The 25,176-nt window shown below is 50.6% G+C and overlaps 6 protein-coding genes across 6 annotated transcripts; 3 read left to right on the top strand and 3 right to left on the bottom strand.

The window, feature by feature from the left end:
• Positions 1-192: 192 nt before the first annotated feature.
• On the bottom strand, positions 193-3,277 carry LOC108864482 (uncharacterized). The gene is made up of 9 exons (XM_029111968.1): positions 3,079-3,277; positions 2,701-2,906; positions 2,344-2,593; positions 2,014-2,199; positions 1,665-1,859; positions 1,342-1,494; positions 843-1,249; positions 525-739; positions 193-400 (listed from the first exon to the last, which is right to left on the bottom strand). Exons 1-9 carry the CDS (start codon positions 3,275-3,277, stop codon positions 193-195), a joined length of 2,019 nt encoding a protein of 672 aa, XP_028967801.1.
• A 1,675-nt stretch (positions 3,278-4,952) lies between these two features.
• LOC100906708 (carbonyl reductase [NADPH] 1) lies at positions 4,953-5,993 on the bottom strand. The gene has a single exon (XM_003745055.2). It carries the CDS (start codon positions 5,912-5,914, stop codon positions 5,057-5,059), a length of 858 nt encoding a protein of 285 aa, XP_003745103.1. The 5' UTR covers positions 5,915-5,993; the 3' UTR covers positions 4,953-5,056.
• Positions 5,994-6,716: 723 nt separating this feature from the next.
• On the top strand, positions 6,717-15,254 carry LOC100904622 (spatacsin). The gene is made up of 15 exons (XM_029111967.1): positions 6,717-6,910; positions 7,202-7,341; positions 7,510-10,766; positions 10,838-11,021; positions 11,140-11,946; positions 12,007-12,365; positions 12,449-12,601; positions 12,718-12,933; positions 13,097-13,544; positions 13,677-13,797; positions 13,978-14,107; positions 14,225-14,387; positions 14,474-14,715; positions 14,828-14,991; positions 15,080-15,254. Exons 1-15 carry the CDS (start codon positions 6,717-6,719, stop codon positions 15,252-15,254), a joined length of 6,753 nt encoding a protein of 2,250 aa, XP_028967800.1.
• Positions 15,255-15,767: 513 nt separating this feature from the next.
• On the bottom strand, positions 15,768-18,000 carry eIF3j (eukaryotic translation initiation factor 3 subunit j). The gene is made up of 4 exons (XM_003745054.1): positions 17,820-18,000; positions 16,705-16,922; positions 16,218-16,559; positions 15,768-16,112 (listed from the first exon to the last, which is right to left on the bottom strand). Exons 1-4 carry the CDS (start codon positions 17,833-17,835, stop codon positions 16,005-16,007), a joined length of 684 nt encoding a protein of 227 aa, XP_003745102.1. The 5' UTR covers positions 17,836-18,000; the 3' UTR covers positions 15,768-16,004.
• Positions 18,001-18,138: 138 nt separating this feature from the next.
• Positions 18,139-20,844, top strand: LOC100904476 (U3 small nucleolar ribonucleoprotein protein MPP10). The gene is made up of 8 exons (XM_018640228.1): positions 18,139-18,307; positions 18,568-18,714; positions 18,816-18,949; positions 19,049-19,294; positions 19,376-19,581; positions 19,676-19,885; positions 20,018-20,371; positions 20,566-20,844. The coding sequence occupies exons 1-8, from the start codon at positions 18,216-18,218 to the stop codon at positions 20,842-20,844; spliced, it is 1,668 nt and encodes a 555-aa protein (XP_018495744.1). The 5' UTR covers positions 18,139-18,215.
• Positions 20,845-23,094: 2,250 nt separating this feature from the next.
• LOC100904329 (galactoside 3(4)-L-fucosyltransferase-like) lies at positions 23,095-24,243 on the top strand. Its single transcript, XM_003745119.1, has one exon. The coding sequence runs from the start codon at positions 23,095-23,097 to the stop codon at positions 24,241-24,243; it is 1,149 nt and encodes a 382-aa protein (XP_003745167.1).
• Positions 24,244-25,176: the final 933 nt, after the last annotated feature.

Below are 25,176 nucleotides of genomic sequence, written 5' to 3'. Positions count from 1 at the left end.
GAGTCCTTCGCAGCTTATAGAGGTTCTGACAGGATCGGGTCTCTTTATTCGGCGAATATTCGGCACAATGAATATGAAATATGTTGAAGAAGCGTTGGCGTCAGTGGGACCTTCGGCAGTGGTTCGATGTCGCTTTATGGGCTCGCGAAATCGTTTTGACGCTTTGGGACGAGTTCTGATCGCCGACGGCTCCTACGCATATGAATCACCGTCGTAGCCCATATACTGAGACCAGCGCTGCGTTGCGCTGACGCGCCCTGAGCTCGTTTTCAACCAGATCCTGTGAATCGTCGTCTGACTCATCAAGTCACCCTCGATCTCGGATTCGCTCCCGCATTCGTCCTCAGCATTTTCTTTGAAGGCGTCATGGTCTTGGTCCTTCATCGAGCTCGTGTTGAACCTTCGCGCGAACAGATAACGGGAGATACTCTCGTGATTGAATTAAGGTTACGGTTTTAGCCCCGTGTCACGGAGATCGAGCGCCGATGAGAATTATCGATTTCCATATGAGATTTTGCTCTTACCTGAACACTTCGAGCTTGAGTTTGTCCTCAACACATCGAGGCACGGGATTGTAGCTCCAGAACGCGGCGAAAGTGAAAAGCACGCCTGATTCGTTGGCGCCCGTCAGCATTCCCGTACTGATGGTTCTCAAGAGTCCGTCTCCGTCGTGGGCTCCGACATGCCTCCGGCTTCTCATGAACGTCGTGACTCGCCTGGCTCTCCACAACATGGCGGCCTATACTCGAACATGGATTAGGAGATGGAGTCATTAGGGATGAACGTCCCCAGAAAAAAACTCAACGTCGTGAGACGCAATTCTTAACCATCAAAGCTCCCACCTGGCTGTACTCTGTGTCGCGCTGCTTCATCGAGCTGTATATTTCTACTCCAGGGAAGCCGATCTCCCGGGACATGGCATAGATCTTCGTGTTCATTTTCGGTGCATCAGCGAATCTCATTTTGCACATATTTGTGCGTGACAACTGCATCAAAGAATAGATCGGAACGTCGGATAACTCGTTCAAGTCACATTCACTCGGTCGAGGCGCGGAAGGCGCTCGTTTTCGAATGAGTATCGCGCTATGGTTTTCGATATTTCCTCTATCGCTGTCAGGAAGGAAGATTGGGGGCGGAGCGGGGAATACCTTGTACGTGGACACGTTCGACGACATCACACTCAAGGAGCCATTCTCCTCATGTCCCTCGCAGTCGGAAGCCGCGTAAACGAAAATATCATTACCGAGTCCTGTTGACTCAACGAGATGCGATTGCGTATGATTTGTTGTTGATACCGAGGGAGGAAGCGAACTAGCACTGGGGAGCCAAAATTTCACGAACCTTCCCTTGAAATAGTCAGCGGCGAAGACTGCACCGCAATCAGTGACTTCGTCGACCCATCGAACGGCACTCCCGACTTGCCGTCGAGGACACGGACCACCGCATCGGAGTAAATCGGGAATCCAGGACCGTGGCTGAACTGGACCAGGATGTCTGAGGAGGGAAAACACTCCTGATCCTCTGCTCCAAAGCATAGACAGACTGGCAACTCTCGGATTCGGACTCCGATGAGTCCGGAAAACTCCCGTGCTTCGGGAATTTCCGTGCAATCACGGAGAATCGGACTTCTGAACATGATTCCCCAGAAGCACCGCGGAACTCGCCTGGAACGACGTCATCATTGTAGTAGCCGATGGCGGGTGTCGAATACGTTTCTGCCTGAGGACGCTCTTCGTATTTCCACAGCAGGCTGAAGTCCTTTCCGGATAGGGCAAAGACACGCGAACCGAAGGGAGCCAGGACGATATCACGCACCCCATCCAAATCGAGGTCGACCAAAACTGGCGGCACCATGAAACCTGTGATTGCAACGCATTTTACACGAGGGCGGTTTGGATCCTCAGCTTGATCGATTGGTTCACGCGAGGAAAATCTAGAAGAACCTATTGTGTCGAAGAAACATAATGGGAGACATATGAAACCGAACGTATTAGACGTGCGGTGTGTTCAAACCTTTTTCGCTGTCTTGGAGGAGTTTGCGAGCACTCCGTGTAGACTTGGTCGCTATCAAATCGTTAAGGTCGAGAACCCAGAGACTGCCTGGGGTGGTTTCCCCGCCGGTTCCGAATAGAATATATTTCGAGCCATTCTTATAATTGAGTACGAGTGGAGAGTTGTAGGACTCGATCTCGTCGGGAACTGGAAGCCGACTAGCCACGTAATTCTTCCTTTCGTCTCGTCCCCAGGGTAAACCCCCACCGTATCCATGGGAGGGAATCGTTTGAATTCTCTCGTCTTTGTTCCGTCTCTCGAGATATTTTCTACTTCTCATTAGAGTCAAACCTTTGTTCCACTGAATAATTTCTCCGCTCCTCGATGAAACGATCACGAGTCTCGCCGAGAACCTGGTTTGCTCGCCCTTTTTCTTGAATGGATCTCCGCCATTGATGTTCAGAAAATCCTCAAGGCCGTCTCCATCGACGTCAATTATGGGCTGTGCTGTGTAAAAATTCGATATGGTCACTAGAGCCGGATTCGATATGTCCACGGTCCACAGGGTTGATCCGGACACTGCGCTCACGGCCAGCATTGTCTGCAAGGAAGTTTCTCCAAGTTTGCGAAGTCTCGCATCAATGACGGATTGTTGCGCGAATATTTCGCTAGTTATGTATTCGAAAGACGGGAGGGTTATATTCTCACCGACATGCGTCCTGCCCCGACGCAGTCATAAACGCCGTCATCGTCGATATCCAGAGAGCACGTCAAAGCGTATATCTCGTTGCGTGAGAACGTTCTCCAGATCAAGTCTCCTTGCACACCATCCAGCGCTGCGATTCCTCCTCCGCAGAACTCAGTCTGTATCGCGAATAGCTCCCAGCACCCAGCCGCATTGGGTCGAGTGACGCCTGGAGACAGGATATTCCAGAATCGCGAGTTCAGGGTCAGACCGAATGCGGAGGAAAGAACGTGTGAATACTGATGACGAACATGAGGTATTCAAGAAACGCCTGAGAGGTTGGCGTAAGGGGGGAAATTCCTTCGATGCCCGTCCTCAGTCGACGATGCAGTTCTACTCACCGGTGGCGAAACCCACGATCACATCCTCCACGCCGTCTCCGTTGACATCCAGGCAGCGGAAAGCACTCTCGGTGCTATAGTAGGCCCAAACGGTGCTCCAAACGTGTCCGACTTCTATGTGCTGCTCGGGCGCGACTGTACAGCTCGCTTCGAAACAGAGGAGTAAGAGGAGAGGTAGCCGAACCGGGACTGGCAGCATTTCTCCTGCAGATCCGAAGGCTCGGAGGAGTCTGACGAGCGTCGCGCGTGTCGTGCCTTGCCGTCGTCGCTTGAGGACTAATACCGAGGGTATCCTCCGCAGGTCGCGCTTTGTTCGAATCCCCGATGGTCGCATTCCTTGTTAGCGGCATTGACGCATGGGTTGTGGCGGGCATTCTCGCGCAATCGGCCATCGTCGTAGACGCATAGTGGCTCGCGTAGGAAACTGCGCTCATCGAGAGCATGGTGGGAGACGGTGGAATTATAGAGGCGCCCCCAGAATCGCAATGAGGAACACGGAAGGATTTTCGACCTCTAGAAACATTGAGACTCAGACATCTGCTCCCGTACAGGAGATCTTGATGAGAGTCAGGATCATCGATTGGAACAACCTCATGGCGAAGGCCCATCTCTATCGGAGAGGTGAGGGGAGAGCGGCAATGAATATTGGAATGGATCAAAAACTGATCTGTCTGACGACGGGGATCGATTGGATAATAATCAACTCGTGTAAGTATCGACGATATGCACCAGTTTTCCACCGCTAGGCAATAAACCTCGCATAACTGTTTGTGGTAACGCTCCGCTAATACGCCCGAGAGGATCCTAGACGCTGCTCGAGATCTGCGAATTAGTTGCTCGTCGAACTGAAAGACGCCGGAAGTCTCGACAGTGACCCGAGGCAGTTCTCGTACGTCGGCAGGGATATCATCGAGAACGGTTCTTCCTCCCAAAGGCACGGATAGAAAGTTCACATCAGAATCGAGTCAAAGTCAACAGATCCCGAACCCCTGGGATTGCTAGACTTCGGGACCATCCACGCGCGAGTCGAAGAAAGGGCGCGGAGACCGATTGCGAAAAATGAAAGACGAAACGACGACCGCCGAATATGATTGCTGACGCCACAGGTGGGCACCGCGCGACTAAGGAAAGTTTCGCCAGCCGGTGGGTCGGTATTTGAAGCTTGACGATTTGCGACCTGCCTCCAAGTACTGCCATCTCGGAGGTCATGCCTTGATATGGAGAGCGACCACAGGCCTCACTCGACCGCTACGAATTCATCGCCGAGACCCCGGGGGTGTATTACCGTCCAGTAAAGCGCGTAAACGTCGACTGATCGTGCTGATAACAACTAATAATCACAGCACGAGTGAAGAAGAACACTCCCCTCCGCAGACCTGTTCAATCAGGAGTTTCGTCCCGTACTCCATGGTGGATGACAATCATCGCGGCCGGAGGCTCCTGTACCTGATGGGAAGAGATCCCGACGAACAGCGGCCAGAGCTGTCCGAGCAAGGGAGCGCAAATTGAAATATTCGATCAAGAGGATCGAGCTCAAGAGAGTCCGGCTATCAGCTCGCAGCAGACATCTCAATTTCGCGGGGAGAGTCCAATTCTGGGAGCGGACGTGGCTCATTCGCTCGCGGAACTTCTATCACCATGATCCAGCGGAAGCTGAACATCGATTTCACCTTTTCGAGAACATGGTTTCTTCCCACAGCGAGATCATAAATTGCGATGATGATAGATGTTGGGACGATCATTTCTCCCACGTAATCGACAAATCCCTCCGAGCCCCCGCCGGAGAATCCAGTGCTAAGCCCAATCGTCCTCGTAAAAATCATGACGCTGCAATATTGCACTCCAAGCGAAAGAAAAAAAAATTCAACAACCCGTCCCGGGCATTTCAATTTATTCACCATCCATTACGTTTCTCCAAATATTCTGCGGATCAACAGTGTCGCTTGGAAGGTGCGCCTTCCAGCTGCATCGAGCGAGCTTAGTCCCTCGGAAGCGATTCGGCATCCCATGGATATACTTCTCTTGTGTACCAGACGTACGCTCCCTTGGGGTTGGCGGGGTCCTTCGGCGGCAACATTGCGAGATACGTTGCGGCATCGGCTCCCTGGTCGGGCGTGAGCGGCCCTTTGTGACTTGACATGTCCGTATCCACGTAGCCCGGATGAACTACGTTGACGATGATATCTTCACGGCTATCTTCATCGAACTGCCTCTGATGGATGAATCCTAGGGCGGATACTCCGACCTTTGACGCATTGTACGCCGAGTTGCCCCAGCCTTTCTCCTTGTGGGTACCGTCTTTTGCCGCTGCGACGAACTCATGCATGAGAGCGTTCAACTGTTCGATCGTAAGATCCTTGGCGTTGAAACGTGCGCGGAGTTCGGGACTCGGGATCATGCTCAAATGACCGCACATCGACGAAACGTGCACGACTCGAGCACCGGGTCGAAGGATGGGATACAGGATGTCGCACACGTTGCGCGTTCCGAAATAGTTTGTCCTGACCGTGACTTCGGCCTGGACATCGAATGGATCGGTCGCAGCGCGCTTGAATGCGATGCCGGCGTTGTTGACCAACACATCAAGGCCCCCATAAGTTGTCTGGACGAAGTCGCCGAGTTTTCTGATGGATTCTAAATCGTCGATGTCGAGCTGATGGTACTTGACATTGACGTTGAACTTCTCGGAAAGTTCTTTGACGGCCTGTCGTCCTCGGCCTTCGTCTCGCGATGTGAGCAGAACGTCTCCGTTGAATCCTCGTTGTACGAGGAGCTTCACGATAGAGAAGCCGATTCCTTTGTTAGATCCAGAAACTAGAGCGATTCTCCGGGCCATGTCCTAAGGATTTCGGGGAAACTCGCCCTTGTCGAACACAGCGAACACGGACTGTCAGCACAGGATTCCCGACGCGAGCGTGATTGAAAGCGACAGCTGAAACTTGGATCAGCGTTGTCATAGAAGCTTAGTTGGCCCAGGATACGCCGGAGGAGTGTCGGAGTCGAGTTCGAGTCGCGCAGCAAACTCAAATTTGATAGAGATTTGTTCGCTCCGCCTCCGTACCGATTTGAACATTCCCAATGACCGTTTGGCGGACTAGTCCGGAATGAGTGGCGTCTATGATTTTCAAGGGACAGAGATTCATCGGGAACACCTGCTGGCCAGCAGTCCTGTCGTGAGTCAGCCCGCAGGACTTCACCCGCAGGATTCCACGGGATTCTGCGGTGAAGTCGGTGTCCCTCCGTTGTATACCCGCGGGCTCCCTCAGAGATGCTGATGGATCAAACGCGAACGTTTGGGAAATTTCCGGAAGATAATAATGAAGTACAATTCCCGACCCGCTCGGAGGAATGCTCGGATCTCGGACGGCGGAATGCCTCCTCTCTACCAAACTGCCCCGGCGTCACCTGGAGTTCTTTTCGAAAGTCCACTCCGTGGGGGGGTCGAGTTGTGCGGGAGAACACCGAGCCCGGGCTGACCAAAGTCAGCTGTTCAGTGTGCTGTCAGCCGGCAAGCTTCTATGGTAAGTCTTCTCTCTCGAGAGGAAAACAAACCCCTCAGAAAAAACATGTGATCAGTGGGCGAGTTGGGTTTTGGCGTTTTTGAAACTCGTCGAGTTTGCTCTAACAGTGACCTGAAGATGACAGATCCGAAAAGAAGTTACAACCTGACTGCCCTCAAATTGTTCGATTTCCCATTGTTGGACGAAGACATCGCCAAAGTCGAGGTCTCGCCGTCGTACGAACGGATCAGCTGTCGGGCCACCGATGGAGGTCTCTGGGTCCTCGACTGTCCTTCGGGAGAGTCCAAACTACTGTTCACGAATGTGGTCGAGTGAGTCCTCCTTGATAGTCTATCGTGAACAGGAGAATATTCTAGGGACACAACAGTCTCCCGCGGAAGGGAGTCGAGGAAACTAGTCTCAGGGCTATGTGAATGAAAATTCCAGCTCTTTTCGGCGCTTTAAAATGCACCAAAGGATGCTAAAGGCTCCGGGAAAGATAGCGACCCGAAAAATTCTCTGACCCCAGATTCCCGCTCCCCAACACGTCGTCTGACGCGCCGGTTGGCATGGTCGGTTGCAATAAGTTCCGTTCTGATCGAAAATTCCGCCTCTGGTTACAGTTTTTGCTGGCAGATGAACACAACCTCAGATACCCTGCTAGTCATTAAGTCTGTAGGCTCGGATTTCTGCACGACTCATCAATTCGCTTCAGATTTCTTCACTACCAACACGAAGTATGCGTCAGATTCCCAGTTTTTCGGTGAGCTCACCCTCCTAATACTCAAAGCTGGAACGATCAGTGTCTATCGACTAATCCCTGCCGAGCAGATACTTTGCCTATCGCATTGACATGGCTGGCGGAAATACTGCAATCTCCGACTCATTATTCCTATCTTTTCGATCACAGTATCTTCGAACCGACATCAAGTGTTGCACTGCTGCGACCGGTTACTCGTTACGCTCGTGAACGATTCCACCGTGGTTTGCCAACGAATCACTCCGGTACTCATGTACCTCCAGTGGACCCACAAACTCACAGACGATGCCGTCGCTTACCATACCCTCAGAGACAGATATGTTTTCATTCTCACGAAAGCGAATGAGATCGTGTGCTTCGATATTCACGAGGGATGCCAAGTTGCCTATTGGAGACTCGGCGATCTCGTTCAAGAAGAAATCGTGGACTTCATGTTCACAGCGGATCTCAACAAGCTCTACATTTCGACAGGGAACACTGTCTCCGAAATAGAATGTCAGGGTGAAAGTTGGTATGATTTCTCGTGTCTCTTAGGGGGTTCTCGTTACCGAAACTTCAAAAGGACCCGCAAAGTGAAGATGATCCTGGAATTCGACTCCAAGCCGACGCTGGGAATGTATCGCGGGAAAAATCTCATCTGCGCAGGACAGAAACTCGTCCTCTTCGACCGCAGCCCGACAGAGTTCAATGAGAAAGTAATCTTCGTCTCGAATACAATACGAATGGAAAACCGCGTGCCTGCATTCCTTCAGAAGGATCGTCTGAAAGTTCTGCACCACGGTATCACAGTCCGCAGTATTCTGCAACAAGTGCTCGAGGGGAAAGGCTCATCGACGGCGGAGCAGATCTGTAAGCTGAACGCGTGGACGAACATATCGATGGATTTGACGGTGCTGCAGCAAGGAATCACGAACGATCACAATGACATGATTCAGTTCTTCTTCAGAACGAAGCTCGAACTGTCACAGTCCGTGATACGCTCTTCCGTGAGTCACGAAGAACTCCGCGACGAGTTCTCCTCGTGGCAAGCCGTCATCCAACAGGTCGAAGGGAAAGTTCAAGATGGTACGAGGAGGGAATTCGCGGAACGACTCACCAAAGTGATGGTTTCCTCCATCGCTCAACTTCTTCACTGGATATCGTCGGTGAACACAGAATCTCCCGTTCAGGAGGAATTCGTCTCCTATCTTTGCGATAAAATGAACATGTTCCGCAACTTTTTGTGCCAAGCTTCTTCGGCGGCGAACGACAGCGCCGAAATCACGGATCAGGTTTTCAATCTGAGATGGGATAAGAAATCAGAAGATGAGGTTATTCACGACGCGATTCGCAAAGGCACACTCGATGAGGTGAGAACGTACCTAGGTCAACGGACGGACGATAAGGACCTGCACGAAAGAGCGTCTCAAATCGGGAAGGATGTAGTACTGGACCAACTTTTGCGGGGCGAGACCGCCGAAGCCTGTAAACTCATGGAGAGTTTGGGTTGGGACGTCGACGAGAGATTGAAGTTCTTCTTTCTCTACGTCAAGAAGCAAGAGGACAGAATCCTCTTGCTCGAGATCATCATCGAGCGTCCGAGTTTCTCGGAAGATCTCCGGAGCCTTCTCGGCAAGATGGAAATCTACCTCCGACACTACACATGCTCGGGAGCTAAGAGCGTTTTGGATTCTTCAAAACGATGGGACGCACTGTCATCAACGGGTAGTCTCCTAGGCGATTCGACAACGCACTTGGTCGAGCACCATATGATCACGGAGACGGAAAAAGGAGGTGGAAATAAATATTCCGGTATGATTCTCGCGTGGTTGATGAAGTGGGACGAAGAAACTTTTAACCATGTCATCCTACACTCGGGAACCGCTCAAGAAGAAATGAAGGAGATGGACACGACATTCGTTTGGAGACATCTGCTCAAATACGCGAAGATGGCGGAAATCGACCGGATTATCGATGGCATCGCCGAAAACACTGGTGAAGTCTACTCGGTAGATCTGCCGGCCTTGCTCGAAGTCTCATCGGACATGCTCGATGATCTCGAGGAAGACAATATCTTGCCCGACTTAGCGGAAGATATCCGCTTGCGCATGGCTCGCAAAAATTTACTCTGCGACGCCATCATCGAAGATTTCCCGCGACTTCTGAACACGTTGACCAAAATCAAAGTATCGGTGTTCGATCTCTTCGACGTCGGGGTTTACCTCGACGAGCCGGACTACGTACACAGGATGATTCATTTCTGCCTCGCTAATGACTTTATATATTTCCTGCACATCTTCCTCGCCAAGGTCAATATCGGTCCTTCGTGCAGTCAGTGCATGACGCCGATGCTGAACGCTATCCTGAAATATAATGTTTGGAGGAAGAATCCCGAAATGATTATGGATGCAACCATGGCTTCCGCCAGAGAGACCTACGGAGCGAATTCCGCCGAAGAACTATGGCGCAAGGGGAAATTGAAACTCGCGGCCGTCATCAGTACGATAAAAAAGGAATGGAGCGTTCCGCCGGGTCTCCTGCCCAAGCTCCCCTTGCCTCTGGCCGGACACATACAGGAGAAACTCGGCGTTCTCCGAGATGATATCAGCATGTATCAGCTGCTCTCCAAGAGCATCGTTTTCGACCCCACCAAATTGTTCGGATTCCAAGAACGAAACACTCTGTACGAAGGGGAGCCTTGCGTGCTCCCACATTTCATGGAACCAAATCTCGTCGACACCTACGGGCTGAAAGAGCCCTTGACCTACATTTATTACCTCCTCAAATATCGACCGGGATGTGCCCTCGAGTGTTTTTTCAGGAGCTACAAGAACACTGTCAAGGTAGTTAAGGCAGCCACCAAGCAAGTTATCCGACTGGCGCTCCATATGTTCACGGATCAGAAATTCGTCGCTTGTTGTGTCGCCTTCATCAGAGGTATCGGACAGGACTCATCGAGCCTGAGACTGCTGGTCGCCGTAGGTCGCCGCCTGCTACCTCGTTACGCCAAACAAGACCTCGTGGAAAACCTGTGTCATGTACATTTCGCCAGTTTGTCCTCGCTTACGGCTAGTCAGAACGCTGCGTACAAAGAGTCAGCTCAAGTTATGCTCCAAGATCTGGACCAGGTCATTCGTGAGGAGTTCGATGAAGACCAAGGCCGTGTTCCTCTATTGAGAGCTAACAGTACCGTTCTTCTGCAAAACGATTTTTGCGTTGTTCATCACTTGGAGGTGCCTTGCACCATTCTGGAATTATGCACGGAAGCGGACAATTGGCTCGCTTTCATTGTCTGGAGTCAGGTCCTGCAGATAAGCCGACGGCGACTCATGCCGGTCTTGAAACGATTCTCGAATCAAGTGTATCGGGAGCACCTCGAAAAAGCTTTCTCTCAAGTGAGCTCCCTGAAAGACCCTGCAACCAAAAGCTCAATGACCCCTGTCAAAAGGGTGAGTACTTAAAACTTCTCGGGTAAAAATTCTTGAACGAGCTGGCGGTTGAACTTTCTGCTCTCTCACAGGACCTACGGGCTTCGCTCTATAATAAAATTGGAGTTGTGAAGCATCAACAGATCATCGATAACTTCAATTATTCGCCACCTGATCCAAAGAGAGATTCGACGTCACAATCGGATCCTGATTCGTTCTCGTGCATCAGTGACGAGTCCTCGGCGACTGCGACAACCATTAATACCCAAGGATCCGGTCAGTGGCTTCTCTCCATCTTCTTCCAATCCCTAAAATTGAAAGATCGGTCGAGTTGGAGTCTCGTCTCTTCATTCAGGGAGCAGTCCGAGTTCAACACATCTTGTTCCTGTTGCAGGTGGCGAGCGCTCCTACGCAGCTAACCTAATCGATCTCGTCGTATCGAGTCATCAGAAGAAATTTCCAGTGAGCGAGCTCCTCTCGGCGGCAATCTATCACTGGAACTCGGCGCCTGCCCTCATAGCGACCCACTACAACGAAAAAATTGAGCAGTGCTTCGCGATCTGGCTCGAAACAACGACAGTTTCAAGTCACACCCGATACATTTCTGAGAAGAGCTCGAATAGTCTCCTTGAAAGCGTCGAGAATGCCCTCAAGCTACGTCAGCTGCCTTCGCTGAGGCTGGGCTACATGCTGTTCATGCCCGAATCGATCACACTGCCCCTGGTGCATTTCGTGCACGGTTTCCAGATCGACAAGAATTATTATCACGGGGAAGGATATTGGAAGAGCTTCCTGGAGAAATTCCAGAAGGACAAGAGCGAAATCGAGATCATACGTCGAATTCTCGTCTATGGGATCCTCATCTGCCAGTCGGTATACGAGCAGCGACTCCTCCTGAAGAAATTCAAAACTGTGCCGCTAGACATGAAGCCAGATTTCACGTTTTTCGCACAAATTCTCGAGAGTGTGGCCGAGATCGATTGGGAATTGCCGTTCGAATCGATGCTATTGTCCGACGAGCCCGACGAGCTCGAGGAGATCATGCGCCGCGAAGCTTCGCGACTCATCGAGAATCAACACTACGAAATTGCGATCCGTTTTAGCCGAACTGCGAGGCTTTCACTCGACGACGTAATTTGTGAACTCCTGAACCATCAACTCGAATCTAAGACCCACGGAACGCTGCATCATGCTTTTTCTGGCGAGTCTGAAAGCTCAATGGAGTCGAGTGCTAACATCATCATCGAGGGGGTGAGACAAGCTCGGGACCGCCATCTTATCCGCCGGGGGATTTCCGCCAATTTGATCTCATCGATTTCTCGAGATGATAGCTCAAGCCTCGGTGAGCCTCAAATCGATTCATCAGTCCGCGAGAACGGGGAATCTTCATTAGGCGGAGTCGTGAGACGCAAAATCTCGGTGTTGTCTGCGCAGAAAAGTCTAGATCTCTCGGAGCTCAAGGAGAAGTCTTTCTGGGACCGAGCCCACACCCTATTCAGGAAGCACAATTTGTCGCCGGCAACTTGTTTCATGTTTTTCAAGCGGAAGAGTGAACAGGTCGAGAGCGATCGCGACAAATTCATCGCAATGAGATACGCTCTACGCTGGAACGACTCTGAGGTAATGCCGCGGCTCTCAGCTTTTCGGGAACCAGCGCAGCATCGGAATCATTCGACGATATCGTGACGAAAGCGCTTTTACAGATGCATCGAACCCAGTGCTGGCGGTATCTTCTGAAATGCATCGAAAGTGGAGATCTCGAAGTCCTTGCGGATGTAGGTTTCGAAGCCGAGGAACTGCTCCTTCTGCGAACTTCTGAATACCCCCAAGCCAGAATTGTACTCGAGCGGGAAAGCGTGAGTGAAATTTCCCTGGGGAATCGCACAGCCTGGATATGATTTTCCCCGCGGACTCGCATTTCTGTCGCGTAAAGTCCGAGAGCACCCGCCTATCCCGTCGACTTATTTCGCAGGAGAAAAAAGCCATGCAGTTCTTGATAGACATGTGCCTGTCGAAAGTAGCCTTCAAAGAAGCCCAGTTCGTTTCAATCGTCTTCTCGACAACCACCGTAGAGTATCAATTGGCCATGACCAGCGTACAATTGGCAGAGGGTCTCATCGTTCCCGAATCCATTCCCACGTCAGTCAAGGATTATCTCGATAGTGACTCGACGAAGAAACGACGGAGGGTATGACCGTCGATCACTATTCCCCTTCATCGAAGAATCGAAATGCCTCATTCCCCTATATCACGGAGAAATTATCACCTCATATCCCCCTCTCTCGGGATTCCTTGTCCACCGATACAGCTTGCATGTATAAATTGGATGATAAGTGAGGCCTTCATTATAGGTGCGTCTTTCGAGTTCTGTCAGCTCGAAGTCGTGCAACACGATCGAAGAATTGACCTCTGTCGCGGAAGCATCGCGTTCAATCTGTCGAAGAGTATTCCTCCTACACCTGCTCTCCACATCTCTGCGTCTCGAATACGAGACCCTGGCGAAAGAATCCGATCCTTTGCGATTGCTCCAGCGTATCCTGGAATCTCAGTTGAGCAACAAGTTCCAGATGGCTAGAGAGCTGATTGCGGTTTACAATATAGAAGATGCTCTACTCTCCACATTCATTTATCGTGAAGTCAAGAAAGTGCTGCTATTCAAGAATGACGATTCCGAATTCGATTTGCCGGGAAATTTCGAGCAAGTAGTCAGCTTGTGTAAAGACGCGACGATACTGGGCAATCGGATTTTTTACGGTTTGAAGAAAGACGACGACATTCACATGGAAACCGACAAGAAAGGTGAGTCGAGAAATCCGCGAACGTCATCAATCATTCCTTGTGGGGGTAGATATCGTTGACTGATAAGGTGGGGAGGGGCAGCGACGCGACGTTCCAGCGACTGACCTCGAAGGATTTCCCCTCCCCGTCCAGTTCTATACAATGAGGTGGAACTCTGTATCCTGGCGCACCAGTGCTTCTCGGTCGCTTGCTGCATGGAAGGAATCTCACACGTTCTCCGGCATTGTCACGCACTCGTTCAATGGCTCATCAGGTATGAGGACGAACCCGCAGACTCCAGTGGTGATCCGTATCTCGAGATCCACTGCCATACAGTTCGGCGCGAGGGATACGATCGCGACGTAGGATCTCCCCGACGAGCGGAAATCCTCTAAGCTTGATGTCCATGTTCCTCCCGAAGCCTTAGAATTGATGCGTGCCCCTGATATTCCAGATATGAGAAGTTCGCCCTGATGATCCGACTTCTGACCGGAATCGGGCGATACAGCGAGATGTCTTTCATATTTGAGGCTCTGGAGGAATACGACCGCTTTGAGATGCTCTTTCAACGGGGCATGGAAAAGGTCATTGATCTCTCCGGTGAAAAACGTGATTATAGCGGATACTAAAGGCGAAGCGTGTTATGGTGTTATGGTAGATGCAGGATGAGCTTCCTCGATATAAAAGGGTTCCCGATCTAGGTACCGCATCTCAAAGTGGCACTCCTAGACTACCTCAAGAAGAAGAAAGCGCCGTCTTATCTGGATACCATGTTCAAGCTGAACTTCACCATGCACAGAGAAATCGCTGAGATGCTCCTGGAGTCGGCCACTGAGAGGGTTTCGAGTATTACTGTCTCAGAAGGTATGATAATAGAGCTTGGTCAGGCGTGATGTTTAAGTCTCGCTTCGAATCTCAGAATTCGGCGCTCACGCTTGTTTCCCTCTCAGATTCGATATGGCCCGCTTCTGCGGATCTTCGCTCGATATCTTCGGCCATAGAAACGATTATAGTGGACTTGGCTGATGCGGCAGAGGCTTTCGTGAAAGCTGATTGTCTGCTCCATGCCTTGGAGTGCACGAAGCGGGCAGAGCTCCTTTCGTTGCAGCTTCATTTCATTGAGCGGGGGTCCGATACCAAAATCCTCAAACTCAACCAGGAAACATTCAACGATTGGATAAAGAATCATCCGGTGAGTTCAAGCGGAGCTTCAACCCTGTGGAATTATTCTCCGCGGCAAGAGCTGTCCCAGACGATTGATTGCTGTTTTCACCGTCTCTATATCGATTTGAATTTCCTTCCAGGTTTTTTGTGAAGCGCGATTGGTAGCCGATGCCTGTCAATTCAACGTTGCATGGTATTCGCCTCTTTTCCTCAACGTTGTCGTCAAAGGCAACATGATATATCTACGAGAATTCCAAACCCGAATGCAAGTCACTCCGGACATCGTCTCGAAAATGACGGACTGGTAAGTACCATTCTCGGATGACTGCGCCGATTCCAACCGTGCTCGACGTGATCCCCATCACATTTCGAACTGCGCCATTCCGTTGCAGTTATTTGAAATATCAACGTCCGACGCAATCGATGCAATCCATATTCGAAATGATACTCGCGGAGATGCCCGACATAGAGGCGAGATACCATTGTGCCAAGAAACTCGGGTTCAAAATGTTAGCCAAATCAGAAACAGACGAAGTTCTCCAAGACCTGATTAGGGCGTCTCAGTGATCCCCGATTCCTACAATAATGATTTTTGCTTGACGCTTTTGGATGCCTGTGAGTTTCGGGATCCGCCACGATTCAAGCAACGAGACCCTGGGAACCTTCCGGATAAGATGTCAGCCAGCTACTCGTAGCGTCAAGGAAGCTCATAGAGGCGAGTTGGGTTCGTCGTGTACGACAACGGACGACCAGAACGTACAATTTTCATAGTGAGATATGTATAATTTGGAATATGATGACAGCCACTAGTCGAAGTTCGTTCGGTCAATGGGATCATTCCGCGAACCAGTTAATAAGAGCTATTTTACAGACTGAAAGAGTGTTGGGTCACAGATTGATAGAGAATATTGAGCTTGAAATCAATAAATCTCTAATGAGCCCTCGCTGAATGGAGAATGGTTCATTTTTTTGTACCGTCGAGATGAGCGAGCCCCAGTTTCCGGACAGTCCATGCACATATTCCCCTCCGCTAACCATGATATCGAGCATAATTTCGCGTAATGAGAAAGCGGGTGCGCCTTAAATTGTAATCGAGGCTATATTTGTTGGTTTTATATTTCTTAGAAAATGAATTGTACAACAACGGTTGCATCCACTTGTCTCCCTGCTCAGATAGCTTAACGACGACTGACGACCCAAGTGACCCAACACTAAAAAACACTAGGCTTGGCATCCGCAAATGACAGTCGCCCATAAGGACTCCAAGATCCTCTTAAGAATAGACAGTGACAAATGTAATTGACGACGTTAGATGTTCTACATGAAGTCGTCGAATTCGCCACCTCCGTAGTCATCGAACGTGTCTCTTTCGTCGCGCTCGACTTTCAGGGAAGTTCCTTGTTTCTTCTTTTTTCCCTTCGTCAACTGGAATTCGAAGAAATAATATGAAGTGGACGCACGGATCGTGCTCGATGGAGCGGACTTGAGGATTCGAAATTCGGAGATTCCAAAGCAGTATACTCAGCATACCTTCGTCATCTTGATCTTCTCGTTGACAACAGTATTGACAGTGGAGCTGAGTTTCCGGATGTCATCGACTTCGAGATTTGCCGTCAAGTCTCTGAGGAGTTCTTCGAGAAACCCGACATAGAGCGGACTACTCTCGTTGGGCGATAACTTCGCCACGAGCAATTTCCGGAGATTGTCGTAGTCGTCCTTGTCAACAGGTACCATGGAATCGATTGTTCCGGTCGCAGAGACTCCACACGTTTCCATCGCGGTTCGGAGATCTGCCTCCTCTTGCATTCTCTGTCGCCGCAGCTTCTCGCGGTTTTGCTCTTCGGGCGAGTTGTTCTTCGCCTCGGCCTCCAACTGTCAGAACAATACAATCAGAGTCTCGATGGGCGAGAAAGGGAACCTCCGTTTTTCCTCGTCGAGGTATTCGGAACGTTCTTCAAGTAGAACGTCTGTTTCGCCTTGATAGTTCCTGGATCTACATATGGCCAGTGGATCTCACCTTAAGCCTGCGCTCCTCGGCTTCTTTCCGTTTCTTCTCTTCTTTCTCAGCGAGAATCTGTTGGAGAGTCTTTTTCTTCTTGGGCTGGGAGGCCACTACTGGAGTTGAATCCGACTGGTCGTCCTCATCTTCGTCATCCCAATTGTCCTTGACATCGTCCTCGTCTTCGCCTTCCCAGCGATCTGACGGCTTCACCACCGGTGTTATGTCGGCTGTCTCTGGAATATAGAGAAAAACATCTCAATCCAGAAAATTCTACCCGAGAAAACGTCCCACCTGGTACCGCCCCAGTTGCTCAACTCCCTGATGTTCGACCGGAGTTTGGAGGGTTGGGAACCGATAATTCATAAAACCGCGGAGTGAGAAAATATTACAGATCAATCGAGGCGATGCAGAGAATCGAATTCTTGTTCTAAGGCGAGAAAGCCCAGGTATGTCGGACGTCCGGTACCTGCCCCTCGTCGGAAATTCGAGATAGCAATTAAGAGGTCGAGACTTCTGTTCCAATCAGCAGCGACATCTTCACTAACGGAGCCGACTCGACGAGATTGACATCAAGATTACTGAGGACATTCAGACCGTGGTCCACTTCCGCTAATGATTGATGACTGATATCCCGATATATGATTACAGCACCGCAATCCAGGAGAATTATACAAATTGCCTGTCTTCGCAATAATTCACCGAACGATGTGATCCCGATCGATTTTCGAAGGTGCGATCCCCCTGTTGACTATTCTCGGCGCCATGTGGGCGGTGTTCTCCGAAACGAACGGAGTGGAGGAGCCCATGGCACTATTTCATAACAGGGAGAGGCCGTCTTCTATCAAGCGGAATACCGAAAGAGAAGCGGAATTGAACCATATCAATCAGAGTGTCTCCGAGTCTTGAGCTTCAGAGCTGTCGTCAGAGGTCTAATCATGTCTCGAGAATATTCGAAATCACTAATCAGTAAAGACACATGTCGGCCGCAAGGAACCCATATGGAGCGGAATCTACGCGACGCGTGCGAGAAGCTCTTCAGTAAAAGAACTCACGATCGGCACCGAGATCGTTCTCCGTGGTCAGGCTTGCTAATTAAAACGTAGATATGTAGAAATCAACGAAATTCTTACCCCAATCGTCACTCATGACTGTGTGGATGACCACCTCCAATTTCGAAAGGAACGAAGCACAACTTCGAAAGTGCGAGCTCGGTCGGTAGGCAGGCAGGAAGGGGGACCTACAAGCTGCTCACGGTGAGCCGGAACAATGAAGCTCGATCGGAGTCTCGATCCCGGTGGTTGCGTAAACGCTGACTGCCTCTCCAGAACGAGAGCGTTGCACGAGCACGTGGGATACCGGAGTCCGATTTTTGAGACTCGGTCTGTGAGTCGGCTTTCCTCCTCTCACCGGCTGCCGCTGCGCCCTTTCAACGCCGCGCGCCACATGGTGGTGGTGCGGTGAATGGAGAAAGTTGGCGCAGCTGCCGGCGGGCGAACCGTGATCTTCTCTGTGTTTACATTTTCGCGATGGCTCCGGACACGAGGTGTTCGAAAAGCTCCTATTCGAAATGGGAAGGCGAAATTGGATCGCTTTCCAAGGACCTGACTCAATTCTTGAAGTGAGTGTTCGGTGATCTGGTCATTTGAATGAAAGTTCGTCCTCTGTCAATGTATCGAGATATTCGAATCACCTGTAGCTTACTCCAGACATATTCTGAAGCCTTAGTTCCCGCGATCGTTCGATTACGGGAGATGGACTTGGGCGATGACGGGTCCCGGCTCGGTTTCCTTCTCGACCACTTCCTAGAATATGACGGGACCCCTTGGCGTTCCGGAATTCGATTGAAGAACTCAAATTCTCTCCAATATCACTCCCAAGGTGCAATGAGAAGACAGCCGAGAAGTTCCGTCGACTGGCCAAGTGTATATATGATAGCCTGAGGCCGGAAGACAGGAGCGACAGTTTGAAATGCGACGGTAATCTCGACTATCTCATAATTGAAGATTTCGACGACGAGCAAATATGGTGAGTCAGATCCTGATGGTCTCTGAGCTTGGAGTTTCCACATGGTTGAGGATTCTACAAGATATCAGGAGTTTCTGGTGACGGAGATTCGCTATCTGTAGGCAAGAGTTAGAGCTGAGGAATCAGCCGATGCTTGCCGCATCCCTGAAAAGCGTTCCCAAGATCGGCTCAAGGGTCGAGCTGGATTTTGGGGTGGACCTCGAAGCCGAGGGTGCGGATGATGACGCTGATGAGGGTGAGTTGCACGTCGCAGTGTGATCCGGAATCATAGCAAGTTCCTCAGTCGATGTAGTCCGAATATCGATTCTCCACCTCTTAAGCCTGTTTCCGCCAGATGATAACATGGACGAAGATGAAGGTCTCGAGGAGGAGGCAGAGGGAGCTGACGGAGACAGTACCGTCGATGATGCAGAGCTGGCAGAAGCAGAGACGAAGCCGGCTAAGAAATCGGTGACCTGGGCGAAAATGCCCGTCCGGAAAACCATCGTCGATGATAACTTCTTCAAGCTGGGTAATCTGGAAGAGTTCCTCGACAAGGAGGACAAGAGAGAGGAGCGCAGGCTCCGGAAACAGAGGAAAGGTACGGATATGATCCTTTTATGTGTCATGAAACGCTCGGATAGACTGTGTTCGCATCAGGTGATAATCTCTCCCCATGCAGGCTCAGACTCGGAGGATGGCAGCGACCAGGAAAGCATTGATCTCTTTGCGGACATGGCGAGCGACGACGAGGGCCGTGAAGCTAAATACGACGACTTTTTCGATCCGGTTGAACACGACGTAGCTAGCGACGACATCGACGACGAGTCCATGGATGAGAGCGGCCGAGACCTCCCGAAATCGCAACAGGAGAAATCGAGTGAAATCGTAACTATCTCCTCTATTCGACGTCTCGATCCCGTACGTTCGGTACTTCAGTCTCTTTCCGAGCTTCTCTAAGGCTGGATCCGATTGTTTTCAGCTGATGAAAAGAATCTCGGCCATCGAGGACAACCGCCTGGCCGAGAAAGAGTGGCAGATGCGAGGGGAGATCACGTCCAAGAGCCGACCTGAAAATTCCCTCATGGAAGAACATCTAGATTTCGATCATCAGACTCGTCAGACACCTCAAATCACTCGGACCTTAACACAAAAACTCGAGGACTGGATATGCCAGAGAATCAAAGATAAAGTGAGATTTGGACTCCGACGGACACATTACATACCTCATTTCCGCTTCCGTTTGAGACAACCCGCTCCCCCTGGAGCCTTTTAATTGGATTTCAGCGAATCCCTTACCTACTTCCCTTTAATCTCCGTTCAGGCCTGGGACGATGTCGTGCGGAAAGTCAAGCCCGTCGAGGAAGTGTTCGAATTCAGGAGGAGGCTCACGCTCGACCAAGAGAAATCGAAGGTCGGCTTGGCTGAAGTCTATGAACAAGAGTTCCTAAAAATGAAAGAGCAGCAGAAAGAGGAGAGTAATCCCGAACACGAAGAGATCAAGAAACTCATGAGTGGTTTGTTCCGTCAACTCGATGCTTTGAGCAACTACCACTTCATGCCTCGTCCTGCGCAGCCTGACTTGAAGATCGTCAAGAATCTCCCCACGATAGCTGCAGAAGAAGTGATACCGGCGACTGTGAGCGACGCTACAATGTTGGCTCCCGAGGAGGTCAAGGTGGGTGTTGATCTACTCTCATATACGGTCTTGTAGATTCTTCGGGTATTTTCCTCCCTGACGGCTGAAATTCTCTGAACCACGACTCAGTGTTCTCTTTGGCAGAGTAGAAGCAGTTGACAGAGGAGGATTATTGTGACTAATCATTCGGCACGCACCGATGTCCCCATTCATCTTATTTATTTTCGTTGCAGAATAAGCCGAAACGCGAGGTCATCGCTAAGGACGAGAGGTCGAAGACCGATAAGAATCGCGAGAGGAGATTGAAGAAGATCACCCAGAAAAAGAAGCAGAAGTTCCAAGAGGAGAAAGAGCGCAAGAAAGCGGAACGTGATCCTCGTGCTAAAGAGCGTCTAAAGCGGAAACAGGCTTTGGAGGCCCTCAAAAATTCAACAAATGTGAAGGTTTTGAAAGCGGGGGGTGTGCGTAAGAAATTTTCTATCACGGGAGAGAACGTGAGAATAAACAAATAGCCAAGCGTTGGTTGAAAATTAGAGAAGTGGAATTGAATGATGGTGGGTCGAAAAGGAAGACCATTGACGCTTTTTCGCTCGCTTTCACTGCCGGAGTCGCGGAGACTAGTATTTGCCGAATCATATCCATCCCGAGATTGCGAAATTCTCTTGAAATTCGGCGAAGATTCCGTATTATTGGCTACTGAAAGGGGGAAGGGGTTCAGATGGGTGAGGGAGCTTTAGCCAGAGGATGAGACACGAGCCTAATTCTGTCGCTGACATGGCTCACTTGTCTTCTGGGGAAACCACAGCTGCGGAAGCGATTTGCGAAGGTGCTGGAACGATGGGTGAGGCTGGGAATGGTCAGCCACTTCTTGAGCTGAGCGCGCTCGAATGACAAGGCGAGGTCGGCTTCCCAGGCGCGGAAATCATTCGGTGGAAAGCGGGGTCGGATCACAACAGATCACATCTGTATTACTGTTGAGGGGGCCTCCCTCGAGGGTAGTTATGGAAAGACACGGGTGTCGTTTTCTATGAGATCCGCGCTAGAGATGGATCTGGGCGCAATCCTCCGGAGTAGACGGAAATTGTGGCAGACGGAAATATCGGCGTCACGCTCCGAAGGTTGGCTAATTATTATCCTTGACCGACGAATCCGATGGATTCGTTCATCATTATGCTACATTTTTTCTTCTCTGGGTCCCCACGAGCTCTCTGACTAGTATGCGTTGCCAAAATCACTCTATTTCTCTCTCCCGGCTCCGGAAGTTCGCCGCTGATTCACGTTTGATTTCCCGGGAATCCGATCGCATCCCCCTTCGCCTGCTTTCATGTCTCGGCCCAAGTTCCCCCTCCCTTGGCCATCCGAGATTGCAAGGCTCCTCGGAGATCTTGAACTACCCCGTAGTAGTTTTTGCTGTATCCCATCGCTTCTACGTCTTCCTCCCGATCGTCTCAATTTCCAAGGACTTTGCCGCTCTCAATATCTTCCGATGTCGACTTTCGCCACGCGTTCCCGCAGAAGTGTCCATCCAACTCATCCCCGCAGGTTCCGAAACTCGAACTCGGAACGGGCATCCCGCTAGACCAGCGAGACATAATTCGCGGATCGGTGGACCGTCCTCCCAACTTTAGGCACGACAATTGTGTTCTTTCGGCTCTTCGGATCATCCCGTTCGGTTGCATGCGGTTGTCTTCTACCTTGTCCTAGAAGCGTCTGGTGACGGCCTTCCGCGTCGCCCATGTCAATATATGAATCGAATTTCGTCTAAGTCTCTCCGGACGTTCGGGAACGATGGCTCCCGGAACCTCATGAGTCCCGGGGTAATCAATATTTCTCAATATTTTTCATGAGAGACATCTGAAACTCGTTCGAACCTGTAGGAAAGCTCAGCGGGGCGGGGCTCCAGTTCTGCCATCGAGCAAACCCACAAGCCCTTTCGAACCCATGGAAAGCTTATCAATCGTGCCGAGGGCATTCGAAGCGGATTCGGAAACACCAGTGTCAAACGGAGATGACGAATTCCATTCTCCGGGATATAGACACCGATGCCGTTTCCTGGAAAGGGTCAACTCCTGAGTCCGGGCAAACATGGCGAAATATCTTGAGCGTTTTGGCAACGGCTCATCGGATGCGCTTCCTCATCGAACCATGTGATCACTATCCGGCGCCCGACGACCATTATATCCGAGATATTTCTACGAACACATGGCTCCCGCCCGATGGGAAGTTGATCATCTACGGCTCCGATGAGGGCGTTTTGAATTTTTCACGGCTTACCCGTTTGGGGGGAAACTATTGTCCCCGGTGGCGACCCTGTGATCGGTTCGACTGAAGACAAACTGCAGCTGCTTCGGGGGAGAGCTCGCTGTGGATCATTTGAAGCTCGATTGTTTCGAAGCGATCGATGCTCGCGACGGCATCGTTCAACGCTGGAATTCGACGCAATAGAGCAAGGATACATATTTATCCGGGAATTCGAATAAAATCATTTTCAGCCGACAAACTCTCAATGAGATGCTCTTTCCATTGTTGAAGAGGGAAAATAGGTAAACTGCCAATCGTCGAGTCATCTGCCGACAATCTCACCGAAGAGACAAGATGCGCAGTTCCCCTCTCCACTGGAACTCGTCTCGCGGCATGTTCCAGCGCGGTTCAGAAATGCGTTCGCTCACAGAAGATTGAATCATAAGTCCCTCGAGAAGGAACGATCTGTCGCCCGTCCATCGTTATCGCGTGTCTGGTGAACTCCGACGAATGAATCCGGGATGACACAGAACGAGAGCCGCGGCGGGTTCTTGACCAAACAAAATCTACTGGGTTTGCTGCCGTTCGCTTTCGTCATCGCCTTTCTCATAACGTGCGTGATTACGTACCCGGAACTCATACCGCACTCGAAGTCGTTCCACTTCGACGAGTTGCCTTTCTGCGACAACGAGATCTTTCCCAAACGCACTCAGGGCAACTTCAGTGTTCTACTGTGGACAAGAAAATCGGTGAATATTGATCTCAGTGCTCTCGACCCGAAATCATGCGAGTACCAGAACTGCTTTTTCTCATCGGATCGCGAGCAGCTCAACGCGTCAGACGCGGTGGTTTTCAACGACTCGGATCTCGAAGCCGACGATCTTCCCGCAAGTCGGCTCGACAATCAACGGTGGGTGTTCTACTCTCGCGAAGCTCCACCGACATCGAAGCTCACGTCGGCCTACAACGGGATTTTCAACTGGACAATGTCGTACAGTAAAAAAGATGACGTTCACGTTCCCTTCTTCGAAATGTGTCGAGAAGTGTATCGCCCTCCGAGACGTAACGTCTCGGAGAAACGATTCGCCGCCGTCTGGTTCGTCGACGAGTGCAGCCCCTCGAGCTTGCCGTATGTCCACCTTCTGCAGACCGAGTTTCCCGTGCACATCGTAGGACCCTGTTCCCCACAAGGCTTCCACTGTACGCGGAGACGTTCCTGCATGGAAAAGATCTTGCCCCTGTATAAGTTCGTTCTCGTCTTCGAAGACTCCATCTGCAGCGATTTCGTCACTGAGCGATTGCTCGAGGTCCTCCGTTACGACGTTATCCCGATAGTTTCGAGTGGTGCAGATTATTCGGCGATTCTGCCCAAGGAGAGTTTCGTGGTTGCGTCCGAGCACGGGAGTCCGAAGGAGTTGGCCCGAATGCTTTTTCGTTTCCGAAATGACGCTCTTTTCCAAAAGGCAATCAATGCTAGACGCGGGGTTCACGCGACTCGAGTCGACTGGAAGTGTCGTCTGTGCGAGAAACTCAACAGTCACTCGAAACAGACTGGATCTCATGCCAAACTGGCGGAGGACAGGTTGAAACGTGGACGGTGTAAGGTTTGGCGGAGGAACTTCTTCAGAACGTACAAAGCGAGCACAGATATGAGGAGCGGGGGACATTGATATAGGATCTCGACGAAGTAGGTAGCGTATCATCATCGATTTTTCATGCACTGGATCGTTTTCGATTGCGACTCTGGAAGCTTAGATCTTCGCATTCAGAAACTGCACCCCTGAGAAAATTTTGTGGAAAACTGCCCACATATCGGGGCGCATCATCGGCGAGCGTAGGGGCAGCACCTTCGGGCTGATTGGAAAATGTGTGTAGACTTCAACGAGAGCTCGACTGGATTCATTTATATACATAATTTATAGATAGTAGAGACACAAGACGTCATCCTTAGTTTGTGCGAGAGAGCCCTATACTGTGAACTGTATCAATAGAACTACCCCGATTCATTGTAAATGACTTGAATCGGTTCTTTGCTCGAAAGGTCTGCTAGGAACATTCATCGGTGCATCTGTGGAACTGTGGAGGATCGGACATTGATTTTCTGGAGAGTCGCTCTCCTCACGGAACGTGACTTCAATCATTATCAGGGACTCTCCCACACAATATCAGTGAGCATAAAAAATCAGCATGCCATGATATGAATTTCGATAGGCCCTCATCTCATATTGCATGATCCGAGCTGGAGAACCGAGAAGTCATGGCCTGGTAGAAGATTCGTATATCCGAAGAGTCTGGATAGTACGCCGCGAGAAGAAAAGGGGAAGTTTGACCTTCCTCAATTCACAGCCAAGGATTCGGAGCAGCACAATGAGACTGCATGAAGCAGTGCATTTCAAAGTTCAGCCGAGAGAGGGTTGAGAAACTGATTTTATCATACGCTGTGGATTGAAAGCATGAAAACAATTCGAAACTACGTCACGGATTTTCTGGGAGATTTCCGATCGCGTCACTGTCACCGTTTAGGCGACCCTTCGTGATCTGCTTGTGCGAAATGTTCCGGCTCAAGACACTTAGAACGGAGCCGGATCAATGGACGAAACTTG

Source organism: Galendromus occidentalis, unplaced genomic scaffold (genome assembly GCF_000255335.2).
Source record: "Galendromus occidentalis unplaced genomic scaffold, Mocc_1.1 scf7180000077477, whole genome shotgun sequence".
In the NCBI taxonomy this organism is placed as follows: domain Eukaryota; kingdom Metazoa; phylum Arthropoda; class Arachnida; order Mesostigmata; family Phytoseiidae; genus Galendromus; species Galendromus occidentalis.
This window is presented reverse-complemented; position numbering and strand designations above follow the sequence as displayed.

Bases quoted from the DNA above. Each gene is read 5' to 3' on its own strand.
- LOC108864482 (XM_029111968.1), bottom strand. From the start codon at position 3,277: ATGCTGCCAGTCCCGGTTCGGCTACCTCTCCTCTTACTCCTCTGTTTC. The intron at 2,907-3,078 runs GTGAGTAGAACT...TCCTGTCTCCAG, and splicing joins GATCGTGGGTTTCGCCACCG to GCGTCACTCGACCCAATGCG. The intron at 1,495-1,664 runs GCGAGTTCCGCG...TTCCCTCCTCAG, and splicing joins CAATGATGACGTCGTTCCAG to ACATCCTGGTCCAGTTCAGC.
- LOC100906708 (XM_003745055.2), bottom strand. From the start codon at position 5,914: ATGGCCCGGAGAATCGCTCTAGTTTCTGGATCTAACAAAGGAATCGGC.
- LOC100904622 (XM_029111967.1), top strand. From the start codon at position 6,717: ATGACAGATCCGAAAAGAAGTTACAACCTGACTGCCCTCAAATTGTTC. The intron at 7,342-7,509 runs GTGAGCTCACCC...ACCGACATCAAG, and splicing joins GTCAGATTCCCAGTTTTTCG to TGTTGCACTGCTGCGACCGG. The intron at 11,947-12,006 runs GCGAGTCTGAAA...GGGTGAGACAAG, and splicing joins GCTGCATCATGCTTTTTCTG to CTCGGGACCGCCATCTTATC.
- eIF3j (XM_003745054.1), bottom strand. The intron at 16,560-16,704 runs GTGAGATCCACT...TTGTTCTGACAG, and splicing joins CCGAGGAGCGCAGGCTTAAG to TTGGAGGCCGAGGCGAAGAA. The intron at 16,113-16,217 runs GTATGCTGAGTA...TTCGAATTCCAG, and splicing joins AGAAGATCAAGATGACGAAG to TTGACGAAGGGAAAAAAGAA.
- LOC100904476 (XM_018640228.1), top strand. From the start codon at position 18,216: ATGGCTCCGGACACGAGGTGTTCGAAAAGCTCCTATTCGAAATGGGAA. The intron at 19,295-19,375 runs GTACGGATATGA...CTCCCCATGCAG, and splicing joins GCTCCGGAAACAGAGGAAAG to GCTCAGACTCGGAGGATGGC. The intron at 20,372-20,565 runs GTGGGTGTTGAT...TTTTCGTTGCAG, and splicing joins TGGCTCCCGAGGAGGTCAAG to AATAAGCCGAAACGCGAGGT.
- LOC100904329 (XM_003745119.1), top strand. From the start codon at position 23,095: ATGACACAGAACGAGAGCCGCGGCGGGTTCTTGACCAAACAAAATCTA.